This window comes from Palaemon carinicauda, chromosome 15, assembly GCF_036898095.1.
Source record: "Palaemon carinicauda isolate YSFRI2023 chromosome 15, ASM3689809v2, whole genome shotgun sequence".
Lineage (NCBI taxonomy): Eukaryota > Metazoa > Arthropoda > Malacostraca > Decapoda > Palaemonidae > Palaemon > Palaemon carinicauda.
Genome location: NC_090739.1, coordinates 21701101 through 21720677, shown reverse-complemented (window position 1 = coordinate 21720677; position 19577 = coordinate 21701101). Strand labels below are relative to the sequence as shown.

At 34.0% G+C, this 19577-nt stretch overlaps 1 protein-coding gene across 4 annotated transcripts in view; it reads left to right on the top strand.

The window, feature by feature from the left end:
* Positions 1-19577, top strand: part of LOC137654511 (uncharacterized) — a 487620-nt gene that overhangs the window by 447410 nt on the left and 20633 nt on the right. For 2 of the 4 annotated variants that reach the window (XM_068388201.1, XM_068388199.1), the window contains 2 exons: positions 5568-5666; positions 15546-15693. In XM_068388201.1, the coding sequence (XP_068244302.1) occupies positions 5568-5666; positions 15546-15693 (247 nt within the window). Of the gene's footprint in view, positions 1-5567; positions 5667-14511; positions 14660-15545; positions 15694-19577 lie in introns of all 4 variants that reach the window. The other 2 variants (XM_068388200.1, XM_068388198.1) reach the window with 1 other exon arrangement.

The following is a 19577-nucleotide window of genomic DNA, read 5'->3' as shown; positions in this document are numbered from 1 at the left end:
ACACACACATATATATATATATATATATATATATATATATATATATATACATATATATATATATATATATGTGTGTATATATATATGTGTGTATATATATATACATATATATATATATATATATGTATATATATATGTATATATATATATATATACATATACATATATATACATATACATATATATATATATGTATATATATATATATACATATATATATATATATGTATATATATGTATATATATATATATATATATATATATATATATATATATATATATAATATTAAGAGAGAGAGAGAGAGAGAGAGAGAGAGAGAGAGAGAGAGAGAGAGAGAGAGAGAGAGAGAGAGAGAGAGAGAGAGAGAGAGAGAGAGATGTATATAATGAGTTTCGTAAAGTACGTTGGTATTTAGGTGAACACATAAATAAGTCAGTCAGATAATATGTTTCAGAAATGCATTATATTTTTGAACATCAAGCCCCCTCTATAAGGGGGTGGTGCCTCAGAAAAACAAAAAGATAGTCTTTGCTACATTCATCTTTTAACCGTCGAATCATGGATGAACCCCTGAGTAGTAAAAACTTCCACAACGCAGTAAGTGATATATACAACTCAAAGAAGTAGCATAGCATGTACATCGGTGCTTTGTTCCCTACAATGACTGAATATTGTTTTACTAACGACTATTAGGGTATTCAATTGAAAGTCCAGGGCATTTCATTTTGTAGCATTATTTGCTTATACACGAAAATTAAGTTAAGGATAGATATAGCTTGTACTATGTAAATCTTGTTGAAAACCTTAATTGTATGCTTAAGTAAATCATTCATTGATTTATAGAGGCAACTGTTATAAAAATAACTTTTTTTTTTATCAAGTTTTGAATTTAGAATAACTGTATAATGACATGTGTTATGTGAAAGTGTATAAACATATTAGTTTCAATTATTTAATACCAACCATGATTTTCTATTTTTCATGATTCCCAAGCACATAGGGTGATGGATTGCATACATCGCTATTAGCTGTCTCTCGCAATTAGCGGATTGTTATATTGCGGCATTTTCTATTCTAAAATGCAAGTCTGCTCTCCCAACAATTCCAGTCACGTGCAAAGGGCAATTGCTGTTGAAGTTAAATTTGACACTATTAAATGCTTCAATGTGCGTGTGGACATGTGTGTGTGTTTCTCACCTCAGTATTTGCACCACTTAGTTTCTTTACTTGCATTGTTTATAGTTTTGAAAAGAGAAATATTTCCCTTCAAGCTTCAATTACACAGGATAAACATTTCATCATAACCCCTCCTTTTGTATTTCTGATACCTTGTCGTTTTCATTTTTCCCCTTTGCACTCTGATTAATTTACATATACTGTATTCGTATACTTGCATATTATTTTGTAATCGAGAATTCATGTTTAATATTATGCTTTATATTACATCAAATAAAGAGTCTTTTATTTTTTATTTTTTATTCTGTCGCGTCATCCGGTGAATCTTCCTTGATTTTTGCTAGTCTCTTTCCTGTAATAATTTTCCTGGATTTCTACAAAACTGAAGTTTGAAAAAGAAATCTCTCATTCTCAGTATTGTTTTTCGTTATGATTTCTATGGAGTTTTATTGTTTACGGACCGAGAGGAATGTGTAACATTGGTTGTTACGCATAATCGGTTTAATTTTTCAGTTCTCAAAAGCTTCAGTGGTACATTACAAGAATCTTTCTTTTTATACTTAAAATATCCTTTGCAAATTTACATTATTTAGACGGTAGACAGTCCTTACGGTTATTACTGGACCAAGATTCACCAACAGTAAACGAATCTTGCCGTTTAGTTGATGCAAAAAATTAATTTAATGCAGCTCTTATCAAGTACTTTGAATTATTACCATAACACAGCAACGAAATGGTCCATTTACTCGAATTCAATTTTGTAATTCATTTGTAAAGGTGTTGGAATTTATTTAATAGACTGAAAAATTTCTTTATCTCTGCTCGTAAAACAAATATATATTAAAAGTGGACGGGTCTTTTGTCTGAGTGGTTTTGATAGGCTTTTCAGTAAACATGTGTACTTTTTAAAGGATTTTATTTAATGGTAAGAGCATCACTATCATGCAAGTAATATTTCAGATATATACGCAAACATATAAATAAATATATATATATATATATATATATATATATATATATATAGATATATATATATATATATATATATATATATATAGATATATATATATATATATATATATATCTATATATATATATATATATATATATATATATATATATATATATATATATATATATATATATTGTACGTGTATATATGATGTATATAAACAGTAAAATTTGAAATATAAAGGATAACCATCATAAATCTATATATTCAAGATATGATTACTTCTGGAACGTCGTGCGATGAAGAAAAAAGCAATCTTGCATTAGAGACGTCGCACTGCCACAACGAAGATTTCCTGTTTGGAACTGTAGAGAAAGGGGTCTTTTGAATGCAAAATAAGGTTTTACTGAAGGAATTCAATAAATTGATTCAAAGGCTTTGAACAGTCAGTAATATAGAGGCATGCTAATTTAGCTCAGGGTGAGATGGTGTGGATTGCTATTAAAGATACGATGGTTATGAAAATATTTACAAGGTTGTAGACTGTACGTGACGATAATATAATATTCTTTGTAGCAAATGAGTTAAATTGTACAGTAATTTAAAGTAAACTCAGATAGTTTTAGGCTAACTAGAATTTCAAATGGCGTCAGTTTTCGCAAGGCTGCAGGTCTTTGGAATGTAACATAATTAAGTGAAATGTGGAATCATGATTCAACAGATAATTTTTTGAACAATGATTTTGTTACGTTTTTTTTTTTTGGGGGGGGGGGGGGTGGAATCCTGTCGTGATATGCCGGCGATAGATGACGTTAACGTAAGTCCGGTTTTTAGCTGACGTCAGAACAACGCGTTCAAAATCGCAAATTAAGTATTTAGATAGTGGATGTGTTTTAGTCATAGAATGTAAAATGCAATTGGTCCATTGTTCTTTCCCGTGAAATGAAACAAATACAAGAATGTATTTAATAAATATAATAACTTAGCTTTATTTGCAGTAATTGTCACAAGTTTCACAGCAGTTATTAGGAGAAGGTAGTGCTGTATAAGTAATAATAATATTTTTACTGGAATAACAATATAGAAGTTAGCTAAGCGACTGTAGTAGATTCTTCTCTGAATAAATGTATTTTGGTAAATATTTACTCTTGTTGGAGATACCGCTGATTTAAGGATAGCTATATATAATAACATATAATGAGAATGACAAATAAAAGATGGACGTCAAGAATAACATAATGGTCCCTAGAGATTGAAAACGAAGCAGGGGAAGGAAGAGAAGACGATAGATTGAACGAAGAAAACTTGCTGGTATAAACTGGCATAGAAAGACAATGGCTGAGGCCTTTGTTCTACAGTGGATTAATGACGGCTGATAATGATGATGGCATTTATTTATGTTTTAGAAATAATCAGCTTTAAAATGTATAGTTCTGGGGATCATTATGACACTGGTGTAATTGTAATTTTAATGAAAATATAAATAAGGAATTATTGCAAAAACAATCACACCACTGGACTTGATTAATCTCTGATCAGAAAAAAAAATATATATATAATCATGATTGCACCAAATATTTTTTTAGCTATTAAATAAATTTTAGATCATAGAATTCTCTTAAATATGGATGAAAAAAAAAAAACATGATATCACGGATATCCTATAAAATGCACCGGATTTTGCTCAACACTTCATCAAGTCCATCGTTATATTGACATGTTAATCACAAATGCCTTTGTTTTTTATTGATGCCGCATGGTGAAAAATTATGAGCTGATTTTATAAAATCAGATTTGTTTGATTTCCAGTGACGTTCTAGATTATTTTATACCTATGAATAAAGAAGTGTTACACATAATGTGTATATCTGTGTATGAGTGTCTTATGAAGGCGCTTAAATGCCTCTTAATTGAAGAAAGTTCATCCTACCTTTCATGAGAAAGGACGACTTTCTAGTTTTCAAAAGTGGTTCAAGACCAGTAGAACTCCAAAATAATTATTCGTTCTTTCACAGGTAGGGAGAAATTCTTTTATTGCATAGATTACCAAGGAATTCTGTGTAATTTCTTGTACTTTTTAATACGTTTGAATTGCTCTGTTTGTATAGTATTCTAACGTCCTATGGTTCTGAATTCTTCGGACTCTACAGTATTCTAATGTTCTATGGATATTCTGTACTAGGCTTGTATTGACAGTTTAATTCGAAAAGTTAAAAAGATATGTTTCCAAATATAGTTTTTCTATACTTTAAAATCTAATTTAGGTTATGTTAGGTTAATGACAACACTAAATTGTTTAAATTGCGTTCATTTCATCTTGTGGATATGTTTAATATTTTATGTTTTTATTGTAGAATTCCTTGGTAATCTATGCTTAATATTTTCAAATGCTGAAATTGCTTGGGTTTTTTTTTTCCTTTAGAATTCATAGGTATTCTTTCCATAATGTCTTCTGTTAAATACTTAAACTGCTAGATTTTTCTTTCCAGTATAATTCCTAGGTATTCTTTGTTTCCAACTTTTTAAATACTTTACCTGCTAGATTTTTCTTACAATGGAATTCCTAGGTATCCTTTATGTTTAGTATTTTATGTTGAATTCTTAAATTGCTAGGCTTTTAACCGTAGAATTCCCAGGTATTCTTCTTGTTTAATATTTTATTTTAAATACTTAAACTGCTATATTCTTTTATTGTAGAATTCCTAGGTAATCTTCATAATGTTCGGTGTCTGTCTACTTACATCTTTGAAACAAATAATTTTTAGAAATTCTGGAGTTTTTTTAAATTTTTATCGCAAAATTTTCAAACCACGTTCTATTGTATGATTAAGATTTTAGATTTAATATATTTTTTAAGGTGGTAGTAGTTTTTCAGGGTATTTATCATATTGAGATTTGATATCACCCTAATGATAACTGGTTTACACTACCTTTACTTGCAGGATCAGGATTTAATGCAAATATTATTGTTGGTAGTGTTCAGGGAGCTTTTATTAATAACTTTATACATAAAATTGTTTTCATGAATTTTTAATCCATATTGTAATTGTTCTGATACTGATTTGAATTTTGATATAAGTTTTTCTTCTTCTTCTTCTTCTTCTTCTTCTTCTTATTATTATTATTATTATTATTATTATTATTATTATTATTATTATTATTACTTGCTAATCTACAACCTTACTTGGAAAAGCACGATGCTATAAGCCCAGGGGCTCCAACAGGAAAAATAGCACCGTGAGGAAAGGAAACGAGGAAAAATAAAATATTTGAAGCAGAGTAACAACTTATCATCTTATTTATTATCTTTGTCATTGTTATTATTGTTGTTGTTTATGTGCTTGTCAATATTATAAATATTGTTGCTGTTATTGTTGTTATTGGTGGTGTCGTTAAGGTTATTATTGACTCTTGTAATTCTTTTCCCGTTTGACCCAGGTGTGCGGGCTGGCGGTACTTGGGAAAGAGAACATCATGCGCCATGCAGCCGAGCAGCATGAGGGACGAGGGGCCTACCAGTGCCAGTACTGCAAGAAGGTAGGTGTGCCTACCAGCCTGTGAGCAAGCATGACCCTGCCTGACTGAAAGCATGAGTTGCCTGACATTGAGATTTAGTCGTGCTTCTGCTACACCTTGGGCAGCATACCTGGTTTATTGGGCTTTTTATTTTTATATACAATTTTTTTATAATTTATTTTTTTATTTAGAGATTTTGTATTTTGTTATTACGAAGTCTCCTCGTCACCTGGGGATTTGAGAAAATTATCCCCTAAAATATAACGCCTGAAAATTTTAACAGGTTGAAATTTTTTATCGACATAAGTTAGGATTTAATAGAATTGACACTAATGCCTTACAGAGTCGCTGACAGTATTATAAGAGCACAAGAGAAACTGGGAAAATTCAATTTTGATTTGGATATTTGTTTGTTGCCATGACCATTGACGAACTGACTTTCAAATAGATTATTGGCTTTACGATCATATTCGCCTTTTGCCGGGTGTTTAGATTGCGTATTTACAATAGTAAAGGAATCTTGTAAATGAAAGTGATCCGTTAGTTCAAGTTTGATCCATGGTATATAGTTTAAGCCATGGCATACAAGGGAGTCTTGGTGATTTAAAGTTTCTCATTCGATATTGATAAAACTCCATTATGAAACGTTTTGGGATGGAAATAGAAAATTTGTTTCTTTGTTATTTTTTATTGCCACAGTTTACAACCGATGATACATTATCAGAAGTATTTAAGCATTTAAAGAATTAATCTAGATTTTCAGCAAAATGGTATTGATATCTTTCTATTCAAAATGACCCTAGGGTTTAGGATTTAGTAACGGTCAATAGGGACTCGGGGTCTCAGGGTTTATGTAACTGTCAATAGTGGCCTGTGGATTTAGGATTTAATGACTGTCACTAGGACCCAGGGGATTCGATATTTATGATTTATACAACCATCAATAACAGCCTTAGAATATTTAACAGTAATGTTATGTCTGATGTCAATAAACTTTGTGCCTGGGCCAAATGAAACAGGTTATTTCTTAGAAAGTTATTTCAAGAGAATGGACAGATTTATCACTTTTAACTGCCGTTCCATTTAAATCTAAATCAAGGAGACTTGTTATTAGGGGGACGAGATCTAGTGCAGTAAACCGGAATTACAACAGGGTCACTGATCATAAAGTTCTCAGCACAACAATGGATGGTATTGCAGGAATTACCATTCATTCAATTTCCTTAACACTAATTGAATAATAATTAAAAAAAGAAAATGTACCCTAGTTAGATTATAGGATAAAAAAATCTATTATTATACAAAAAACAACGAAAAATTAATAGTAAACATATCTTAAAGGAAAGATAAAGAAATTCTATAGGTGAGTATCAGCGAATTTCATATGATTTTTCACTTTCCTTTGCTAAATAAGAAGATAAAAAACTAGATAAGAGGGGCAGAAATAAATTTGAAGAGAAACGGGAAACAACAAGAGAACTGAAAAAGATAGAAAAAGGCAAAAGAATTCTAGACAATTTTTTCTCGTTTTCTTTTCCTCCCCCAGTCAGGTATGCTGTGCTTTCTTTGAGTAGATAACATTTTTCTCGGAAGTTGATTTTCTACTAAGTAAAATCATAAAAATTTAAAACCTTCTTGAAAGTAGCAGCATAAATATTGTATTCCAATTTATAAATGAAAGTCATTTAATTCTGAATATCATCAATTACTTTTTTAACACTTCAAAAAAATATAATAGTTAAACAATATCAAAGAATAATTTCTTGTCACTGCAATTTTGTTTTTCTGGACATTTAAGATTCTAAAGAGAGAACATCAGCTTCCTATTATTTAGCATGTAGTAAGATGCTTGCATGAAGCACGGTTGTGTAGTTGTATGTGCATGATAGCATGGCGACACTGCACGCCCATATATTTTCCCAGCCCGTCACCCACTCCCACCCATCCCTTGATATATCACCTCACGCCCAACTCGCAGCGGATCCGAGGGAGTTCATATTAAAGAAGGAAGAGACAGTCATTTTCTTATACATTTTTTGAGATTTGTAGTCTCATTATGAAGGGATTATATATATTTTTACAGGATTTTCATTTTTTTTTTTTTTTTTTTTTTTTTTTTTTTTGTAAGTGTGAGTTATTTTTTAGCACTCAGCTTATTTTTGGACTGAAATCAAATGGTCTCTTGTATCGTGGGATTCTTAGAATGGAGAATGTTCGTTAGATTGTAGATATATTTTGGACTTGTGCTCAGGAACATAGAAACGTCCTGATCCTATGAGTTTCATTCACTTGATCAGGGAAAAAAATTATCTTCTTTTTTTCTGAAGCTCTTGACTTGAATCTTTTTTTTCTGCCTTTTACTACGTCATATTCTCTGGCATTGAAACGTAATTATCGTTTGGCCTTACTTAGATACATTATGTATTGTGCATAAGATAGCAGTTCATTTTCATAAACTTTTCAACCAGATGGGATCTAACTTCATACTGGAAACGTGAAGTAGATTAATGCCCCATAAGAATATTCAAAGAAGCATTTGCTTTTATATAAAAAAGGGGAAAAACATGTGCCTTAGGTAATGCACTTTCGATTTCAGATATTTTTTTCATTTCCCATGATAATGTAACAATTTGTAATAACTTTCATTTTTTTTCTTCATGGCCTGAGAGAGCGAGATCTAGTAGAGAATCGGGTACTCTAGGAATGACCATAGAACTCTTAAGTGAGATTTTCTTAGCCGCAACATAGAGAAAAAAGGAAGACTTTTTCTACCTAGATATGCTATGAACATAAAGCCTCTAGTCTTTCTAATTTTTGAATCGAGAATGAAACCTGTGACTTTTTTTCCTATCTAAACATCGCAGTAATGAAACTGCTTAAGGAATAGGAGGCTCTTTAGAGATAATAATTGCTTTGCATGGACATGAAATAAATTTTTGGAATCCTGGTTGATTTCTTTATCGAGATAGCGTCTAAAACATTTCTTGTAAGGAGAGAGAAAGATATATATTTTCTTATTTTTATTATTTATTGGTCTTGAGTTAAAATCCTTAGAAGACGAACCCCGGAAGCTTATTATTATTATTAATATTATTATTATTATGAATCCTACTTTTCTTCTACTGCTCTTAATTCCTTTTGATCGAATTATTAAGATTTTTTTTAAAAAAGTAGTCATGATAGCCATGAAAGGAATTACCAGTCCTTCACCGCACGAACTGATTTCAATGACTCTCTGGGAATGCCTCCATGTGATGTCCTTGGCTGGATCTGATTAATTGTTATGGGATCCGCCAAGCTTAGACGATTAGATTTAATGCCAATTCATTCTTTCCTTACGTTTAATCCAGTTCTATTGACAGTATATACCATAAGAATAATAATAATAATAATATCTTTTTCATTACGGTCAATTCATTGGAAGATTATGCTTTGCTCTCTTTTTCATTGCCAGAAAAAAATTCTATTTTTTTATTTAGTAAAATTACAAATATAAAATTACACTTTTAAGATTTTGTCACTTTTGAGATATTTTCATTTAGGAATAAGGATATGTCATCGATAAAAATAAAAAGAAATTAAGCCCTCTATTCTTCTTCCCAAAGGCCATTTTATCTTCTTTAGCAAGTCTGTGAAAATAACTCCTTGACTAGCCAGAGGAAAGTAATCTACTGTGACTCCCGCCCCCCTTTCAATATTGTGGTCTTTATATTTACCATAAACATTTAATTTGTTCTTGATCACTTCGAATCTTCATTGTTGGTGTTGATGTACATTTTCAGGTTCACGTTTGACAAAGGCTCCTCCTCCTCCCCCTCCCCCCCTTCCCCTATGATAGTTTCGCTTCTTCAGTGGCATATTTTGGATGTTCTTTGGTACTGAAAAGGTTTCCCAAGTGTAATGAAATAAGTATTTATTAAATCTAAATTCATATGAAATCGATTTTGCATTCTCTCATTTTGTTTTTTAATATACCTCTCTCATTAATTGTTTTCTTTTCCTTTATTGGGGGACAGTATGGGAGGGAGGGAGGGATAGCGTTTATAGGGTTTTAAAGAAGGATATATTTTGAAAGGCATAAGGGACTTGGGAGGGTTGGATGTGAGGGAAGGGAATGTGAAAATGAAAAGGATCTCTGTGAGTTCCCCCCCAAAGCACTGCATCTGCATGTGTATATATATACATATATATACAGTATAATCGTCTACATTTATATATATAACCTTGTTCCTGTTCCTCCTCCTGATCATTCCTTTTCCTGGTCCTTCTCCTTGCTTAGGCTGCTGCCCACGTCACTCTGGGCAGTGGCTCTTCCACGTGCAAGGTAGAGTGTTAGGAGCGACCGAGACCAGTCCCGGTTGCACGCACGCTGCTCTCACAGAAACTCCGTGTTTAGGCTCAGTCCAGGACCACGGGCGAGGTCCTCCAGGCTCCACCAGGGTCCATGCGGGGGCCTCTCCATTCAATTTGCTAACGATTCACAATGATTAAGCCTTGATATATACGTAAATGTATATCCTAATCAATGATTATAATACACACCATGTCATCTCAGCAGTGTAGCCCATGAATTAAGATGAAATTATCAAGCCGCAGGCCACACACAGAGACATCCATCGAATGATGTTCTAGGTTGGGGCACAGCCAGACGTCACTATTGCTGTCTTATATCAAAGACATCGTTTAGTGTCCACAGTTATTTGCGATGAAAATGCAGCAATGTGAAGTTCTCTCTCTCTCTCTCTCTCTCTCTCTCTCTCTCTCTCTCTCTCTCTCTCTCTCTCTCTCTCTCTCTCTCTCTCTCGTAAAAGTTCGTGCTTTGTTTGAAAAAAAAGAACATTAATTGGGGATTTCATTTTATTTCTGTAACAGTAAGCTTACTCCCCTTAAATATTCATGTAAAAGGTCATCTCAAATGTATTTAATCAATTATATCTTGAAATAGAATATCTGATTGTTTTCTAAATTGATGGTTCTGATGGTTATTTAGTATTAGTATTTTTTTTTCCTTAACATGAAATTTTAAAGAGAATTCTCGCTAATCCTTTTACGTTGAATTTATAAATAATTACGCTAAATTAATGAAAAAATTATTTAATTCTTTGTTTTAATAAAACGACCAACTAAAACTAGAAAGTTTTTCTACAAGCAATTCGTTCAGAGGGATTAACGAAGGACTGAATTAGTAATTAAGAAATCATGGGAAAATAATACGGTTATTGCAATTCATTACTCGGTATTGTAACATCATAGGCCATTGTACATGACCGTGACTAATATTTAATTTCATAACCAAAGTAAACTGTATTTCCTGACAGAATTGAGAGATCAGATTCTAATCCTGCACTGCATTAATTTAGATAAAAAATAAATTAAAATTCATGCCATTAATTTAGATGACTGACAGGGACATTTAAGAAAAAGAATAGTAAAAAAAAATCGTTCTCTGAACCGTCATTCAGTCTTTAGCTTTTCACTTTACCTTGGTAATTAGAAAATGGCAAACTTAATTAAGAATTATATTATTGTAATCCGAATGATTTGTCGAATGAAAATTGTATCTCTAGCCGTAATTTAGTGCTCAGTCGGCCAGCATCTCCCTGTTTGTTGTATTATGATGAGAATTTTCAATCGTTCAAGAAGACAATGAGATTGCTTGATGACATTATGTTGGCCTGTTCTCGAAGTCGAGTAGAAATACAGTAAACCATTAAAAAACAAATGCTTCATTCTTTAAGTTTTATTCTTGTGAAAATATAGTAATGATGTTAACGTAATTTATTCCATATGAAGATCATTAGGAAATGTAATGAAGGAAATGTTCATTCATAAAAACAATGAATATGGCTAGCCTGTGAAAAGAGGTCGTGGACTGGTAACTGTAGGACCTGGGTTGTGGACCGTGGACTGGTATAGTGACTGTAGCAACCCGGCTGTGCCCCAATTTCGAGCTCCTGAGTTCGGTTAGAAATGAATGTTATTGGTGTCGTTGCTTTAGCTTAGACGCTGCGCTAGATTAAGGTCATCCTGGGGCCTTTGAGTAAGAGCTGCCGAGAACAGCAGGTGGAGAAGAAGATGGAAAAACGACTGGGTGGATCTAATGATACCAAGAAAGGATCTTTTAGCCTTCATGAGAGAAATGTCTTATTTGTCATCATTAGAGTAATCGTGGGATGTACGTCTGCTGCCTCTAGTGGACGCTTAATTCCATCGAATGCTGACTTCTGGTGACCAAGTTCAATTTAAAAACTAAATGGAGAGCTGGAGGGACTATGAGGGGTTCAATTGATGCAAACATTCAAACACTTTTGTTGTAACACTTCACTATTTTGTCAAATTTATATATATTTTTTTTTTTCTGTTTGGTAAAATTGTTTAGCCCACCTCTGAAAGTCACTGTGAAAACCATAGTCCTCATTGTTCCTCTCTCCACCAAAATTATTTTTGTCCTGTAAAAAAAAAAAATAGTGGCTTTTGACGCAGAATACTGGAAAGAAAACATAAAAAAAAAAATCCCCCGAGTGAATGCAGACTCAGAGAGGCGTGGTGATCATGATGATATTCCCAGGACACCGTAAGATAACGAGTCCACTGTGACTGAAGGGTTTGTTCACAGTTATCCGGCATGACAAGTATTTAATGCCTTGTGCCTTCACCCCTTTCACCTGCGCCCCACCCAGGGGACAGGTGAATTGAAAGTGATGGAGTGGTGACATTCTTTGTCACGCCAGATGTAATTGTTGATAAGCCCCTTATTCATTCATTCCCTTGGTGGTAGCGCTGACAGTTTCTAGAGGCTTTTTAGGGGACAAGCCACTCGCCCGGCCAGCACCTCTTAGTCATGTGCGACCATTTTAGCACCTGTGAATTCGGGATTGTTAAAATGGCAAGTGTTGAAAAGGGGTGCTTGGCCGTTAAGCGAGTAACTGGTTGTCACCCGCATAGAGAACGGCTGCTAGAAGGGACAATTTAGATTCGCATAATGTATCGAAGTCATAGTGATTACATTAGTTTCATTTGCCTTTTTCTTTTCATGAACTAGGTGTAGATAGCTCTTGTTAGATTTAACGGGTTCGATTAGACCACCAAATAGATTCAGAGACAGAAAGACTGAAAGAGAAGGCTTTTAGAGAGGAAATGACACTACCTTTATAGCTTAGGCAGTTGCTAGATACCAGAGAACACTTGTTCAGAATAGATAAGCGATTGGTCAGACGATGTCTCATATCCATTTATATATATATATTTCTATATATACGCCAGTACGTACCGGTAAATCCAACCAGTACACCCCCTGTTAATATCTTATTTCCTTGTTATTTCATCTTTTTGCACGTTAAAATCCAAGTTATGCACCTTTCCATAATATTTTTTGACTTTTTTCCATCTCGCACAGTCAGACGTTCATTCTTTGCACCCGATTTTAAATTTTCTTATACAAAGTTTATATACATTTTATATTTACTATTTCTGGTACATCTTGTGTATCAGTTTTTTGTCTTTTTATATTATCATTATTATTATTATTACCATCATTATTATTATTATTATCATCATTATTATCATTATTATTATTCGACTTTACTTCTTTTATTATCCTGTCTATCTGCATTTTGGTGCTAATTATGATTACATTGGCCCGTGCATTTTATCTGTTATTTTTATATATATATATCTTTTTTGCCTCGGTGTGTTTCTTCAATTGCTCTAAAGTACGGGTTCTTATTATTAAACCTTTATTTACAAATGTACTTTGCATTTACACAATTATGATTAGTTTTGATTCATACTGCCAACTTTAGACATGTTAATGAATTCAGTAGTTTGACTTACTCAAAGCAATTCAGGACTTAATCAGTTTTCTTTTCTATACAAAAGTGCGATCAGCTCTTTGAGAGACTTATATATAGTATTCAAAGCAAGAATGATAGAAGATCAATCATATCCTAATAGAGATTTGTTAAGGCAAAAACAACCCTATATATGCAGTGGAGTCCAGTTTTTGGTGGTTGGACGCCGCACACCCTTAGCGAGGAGCTGTGCTGCACCACAGTTAAAAAAGATGTTTCACACAATTCGGCAGACTTATGGCTGATGCACTCTCACTGACACACGCACGCACGCGCACTCACTCACTCACTAACACAAACACACACGCCAGCACCTACGCCCTAACTAGGATCCACACCTTGATTCCCATGTACTCACAAACACGCCGAGACAGATTCACTCAGAGCCAAAACAATAACAGTAACTTTGTATGTCATAAGCGTTCAGTATTTTCAAAATAAAAATCACGGTGCCCTTACTATGTTCATTCAAGTCAGTCGGAGGTGTATAAGCTTTGTACAGGATTCATTCAGAATTAGAGACACATTAATCATTCCCCACCTCAGTCAGTCATCCCTTCATACAGTGACCCATGACACTTTGTGTACTTTTTGTTTAATTTAGAAACCAAAACTTCAAAGATTGACCTTGTTTGCCTCCGCGGAACTCAATGTATATATATATATATATATATATATATATATATATATATATATATATATATATATATATGATGTATATATATATGGGTGATCCAGCAGTGGTGGTGGTGGTGTTGGTGTTGGTGTTGGTGACGGTAGTAGTGTTGGTGGTGACGATGTTGATGATGATGGTAGTATTGGTGGGCAGCAGCACAGTTCCTGGGGGTGCGGTGTTGCAGCTCAGCAGCAGCTGGGAGACCACAGCGTGTTAGCCATCTGGCCCGAACGGCTTCTACTATTCCGTCGAGCCAGATCAGCTGGCACGCTCGGGGCTCCCTTCCCTGGTGTGTGTCATATGGGCGGCTGTAGTAGACGTGGTGCTTGTGGCGTTGCAGTTCTTCCTTCGCCTCAACTACCTGGACATGCACCGCACCTACGGCTGCGCCGCCAACCCCCAGCGCACGCGGCCTCTCTGCGACTTTTGTGGCCGAAAGTTCTGTCAGCCTCAGAAACTGAAGGTGCACATCAAGCGAATGCACAGTGGTGAGTGTCCGAGAATCAGACATGATGATGGTGATGATGAGAGAAAGGAAGGGGAAGATGGTGATGATGATGGTGGTGGTGGTACAGCACACTATGTAGGGCAGAGTCAGATCCTTAGGAGAATGATGATGAGGTCAAGTTTATCACTATTGCAATTTCGATGATGGCGGGAAGGTGGGATCTTTATTTATTCTTTTTTTTACGTATCTATGTATATCTGTTTATCAATATATCTTTTCATAACTCTTTTTGCTGTACCAAGTTATACTGCAGCGTCAACTGCCCCAGGAGACCCGATCTAATGGTAAGGGCCGTTAGCCAAGTTGGGAGGATGGGCTTCGGACAATTCTCCCCACCATTTTGTTACCAGTCATAACTATGTTAACTCTTTCATGACAAGTCCTTTAATTTTAGAGATTTGGCATCCACCCCCTCCCCCCAGCCTGGTTCCACCGGCCAACTGAGAGACTCAAGTCTAGCGAGAGCGTCTGGGCATCGAGTGGCGGCGTGTCTAAGGAGGTCAAGGAAAAGTCCAACTTTTTTTATATATTTATATTAATGACAGTCGCCTTTATAAGTGGCAGTCGCATGTTACTTTAGTGCTCATTACTTTGCCCAACACTTTTTTGTTCATTGTTACAGAACCTCAATAACTTTATCTCCTCCTTGAAGTTAGACCTCCAAAGACCCTCTGCCTCTCCCTAACCAGACCATCATTCTCATCCTTATTGTGGTCTCTCTTTTTCTCTTTCATACGCGTGCTTGATTCGAATGGATGGTGTGTGCCTGTGTACGCGCGCTTGTTGGTACTGCAAATTTGCGTGCCTGATTTTTGCGTCTGTGTTTATGCGTGCGTGGCGTGTGTATGTGGTTACATGATGAGCAGTTCTTCCTGCGCCTGCATTCACTGGACATGCACGTGACCTACTCCTGCGGCCGGAATCCCGCCCGGGTCTTCCCCCTCTGCGATTACTGCGGGAAGAAGTTCTGTCAACCTCAGCATCTCCGGTCGCACCAGAAGCGCATGCACGCAGGTAAGTCACCCTTTTACTTACCTTCCAATAAAAAAAAAACAAATGTGTTGTAGAGACAAAAATGGAATGGAAGTGAGAAAGAGTGAGATTTTGAGCGCGAGATACCTGTAGCGAGGGAAAAGATTAAGAAGTCTCTTTTGAAGAGATAAAGGCTTCCTTATCTCTCACCATACCCTTATAGTGACAGCGCAGCAGGACGGAGACCGGGAAATGCAGGCAGGGCTGTTGTCACCGTGGAAGCCAAAGAAGAGAATACATAACCCAGAGTCTTCCTCTCGACTTGCATGATAAATTCCAGTTTCTCAAACCTTCTGGATCTGTCTACTTTTTTTTTCATTTATTTTGCATTTTATATTTTTTCACAGTACAATGAGTCTTTAATCTGCTCACTGTAACTAATACTACTAATTAACGGAACAGTGGTTTTAATCAACGTGCATTGGTGCTAATCTTATTCGAATTACAATTTGCTGCATGGTTTATTTTCATTTCATTATTAACTTAAATGATGGAAGAATTCCTTGTTCATTATGTATATTCTATTCGCACTTTTCATTGTATTGAACACCACATGTTATTTTTATCATTTATTTATCAATATAATTAATTCAAGATGACCATATTTATGTCATTTGAAATAATGGCTTTTCTTAATTGTTTTTTTAACTTTGATTATGACGGTTTTCAACCATTAAAATTCTTTCTTAGCATGAGAATATTTTGTCCTAACGACATTAATGAGCTTTTTTTTTCAAATAGTAGTTTTATGAAATAACAAAACTTTGGAATTACAGCGTCCCATTTTTCTTAATATCTTAGTCTATGTGATTTTTCAAAAAAAAAAATGTATTAATCATCATTTATGTTTGATAACCTTTTAATCTTGTATCAAGAGATAATGGTGAGATCAGTAATTATTTTTTATATCATAAGAGACTTGTCTCTATGTTGCTAATATTTTACTGAACTAGTGGAATCTAGTACATATACATATTTGATATTATTAGTTGCAATAATTTAGTAGGCATAGTATGTTAGTCCTAGTTGGCTACTAAAACAGCTATAATTTTTCCATTAGATGCCCTTAAGTAAGACTCAGCTGCCAATGATATAACCAGAGTAAATGTAGAGTTATTGGAAATAGCAGTGAATGACACAGGTAGTTATACCACCGGAAGAGGAAATCTGACGTGCTAAGGATAAAAAATGTTAAGGAGATATTGATGCTGACACTTGATGGTGGGTCTGTTTTTGTGGCAAACACCACAGAGATTGAAGCTTCAGAATTCAATTATCTAATCTTGCATTCAAATTCATTTACTTGAAAGAAAAGTTATTATATATTGGGTATTTTAATTCGTGGTTTATCAGACACACCACCAAGTTAAAGTCGGGTATTTTAGGGTGATGTTATTTATAAGTGATGTGATTTCCTGAATTCTCAATTTAGGACGACTTGATATATCCGCATTTATTGACATGTTGTGATATATGAATAATATATACTGTATACCTTTTTGTACAATATTTATTTATCTGACCCTCCAGCACTCAGACTCTAGGCATTGGAGGCTCTTAGGATCCTGGTATATATCAATCTTCAATATACTTATATATTAACCACAGTTGAAGCTTTTAGAATTAGTATCACTAGTTTACAACACTTTTTGGCGATTCAGTGTTCTTGTCATTCTTGGGGCTAATTTTGGATGTTTGTCTCTTCGTATCTCTATGGTTTCATCATGTAAAGTATATTAATTTCCAGTATAATTTAATTCAAGGATTAATAAGAACATACATTTTAGAGTGGAAATGATGTAAATTTCGTTCGAGAACAGAGCAAATTCATTAATACCGTTTAGAAGAGATGCAAAACAAAATTAGCTTCGTTGGAAGACCTTACTAACTGTGTCAGATATTAAAACGTAATGTTAAGTGACAACCCCATCAGATAATTGTATCAGGATTCCTCAGTTGCTTCTCAAGACAGGCGCATCTTGAAAAAGCCTGGATAAAGAAAGACTTGTATGATTGTAATTTACACTAAATTCAGTCAATTGATGACAGTAAAATCAGATCTCATGAAAGAGAAATACTGTAGATTCAAATTCATTTTCAGATTTTTTGAGGTAAGGCATCTGCTTTCACTATTATTCTTAATCCCAACTCCAATGCCTAGAACTTGGACATGCCTTAATAAATGTATTTTCTTTCAATTTATGAATTGAAGTTCAAATTTACTCACAATGTCATTTTGATGCACCATTTCACAATCCTTTCCTTACCTGATTGAATTATTTTTTTTATGGTTTTTATAATTATTATTGTTAAATCCTCATCCACATTCACATGCCTTTGCTATGAAAAGGTTAATTATTAATGGCTTGTGTATCTAATGACTATCCTCTATCATACTGTTTTTTTTTTTTCTTATAATTATTTCACTGAGAAATTTTCTAACAACTTCCTGTTTTCTTTGAAGTTGGTTTGTTCCTTCAATGAAGATATTTAATGTTTATAATTCCCATTTGTGTTTTACTTCCATAAAAATTATAATTTTCCTTTCTTGTTTTCTCTCTCTTTTCTTACATTGATTTCTCTTGTCAAAAGCCTAAATCAGACTAGTTTCTGCCATTGAGTATTTATGTTTTCTCCCCACTTTATTTTCTAGCATCTTAGGATCTTGCCAGGATTAACTACAGACTAACCTCCGAATTTCAATTTTTTTTTAAATCTCTTTTTCCTGCTATTCTGCCAATTTGGTTTGTATTTAAACCCCTTTATAACCCTCAACAGTCAACGCTTAAAATAGCATTACCAACCAAATCTCGGATATAAATGTTCCTAGTCTCCGTCGCCGGGTTTGACAATTGTTCGTTTGCGAGCTCGAGACAAAACCACCCAAAATGGACACGTCAACAAAGCATTCTCTTGCAAGTGTTTTTGGCTCGAGAAGATTCCAAGAAGGCTCTTTCGGCTACCATGTTTGATTAAGTCATATTCTGACATCAACAGTGAAGTTACAAGACACAAAGGAATTCATCCAAGAATTGGTTTGTGTGTTGAGACTGGCGGTCTTTTGATACAGCTTATTCTTTAGTTTTTGTTGTAGTCGGAATAAAGATTGTACAGAGACTAACAATAATTTTATGACTGTTCTTCTCCTCGTTATGCAGAAGCTCTAGTTACTGCAATCTTGTATTGACATCAAATTAGCTTTCTAAAATTTTATTAATAACAAGTTGTCGTTTTATCACTAGGATAAAGTTGTAGGTATTTTGTTTAATGTTTGTTTAATTTTTAATGTCGTGATGTTCTGTAGAATCGGAACACTTGATTCGCTTAATAAGTCTTAGTATTTAGTGGATGAACACACACAATGGAAAATGGCAAATCAAATTATTGAAAATTAGCACCCAACCTTTATTGCGATTTCTGGACTTAAATTTGAGATTTTTATATTACTAGAGAATTTGAGAAAAGTTTAAAAATAAGCTTGTCATATCACCTAAAGTAATCAACGAAGAATAACCTCATTGTCAATTAGAGATAGAGCCGGTTATTTTTTTTAATGGTTGACTTTATTGTAATAACATGGAAATAGGTGCCATTACCTAATTGCATAACCTAGAGTTTGAGGTCAAGATAGTTAATCAACTTTGATATTCAAGATCTAATACTAAATGATTCAGTTAATCACTCATAATCATAATTAAATGTTCCCCACACAACGAAAAAAGGCGACTGCCCTACGAATGAGTGATTTGTAGTTAATAGAGGCAATTATAGTATTGAGTAGTCTAAATGACACCAGTTTGATTAGATTTCGGGCGTATTAATGACGATGCCCTCCCGTCAAAAAGACATTTGGCTTCTGCGTCATA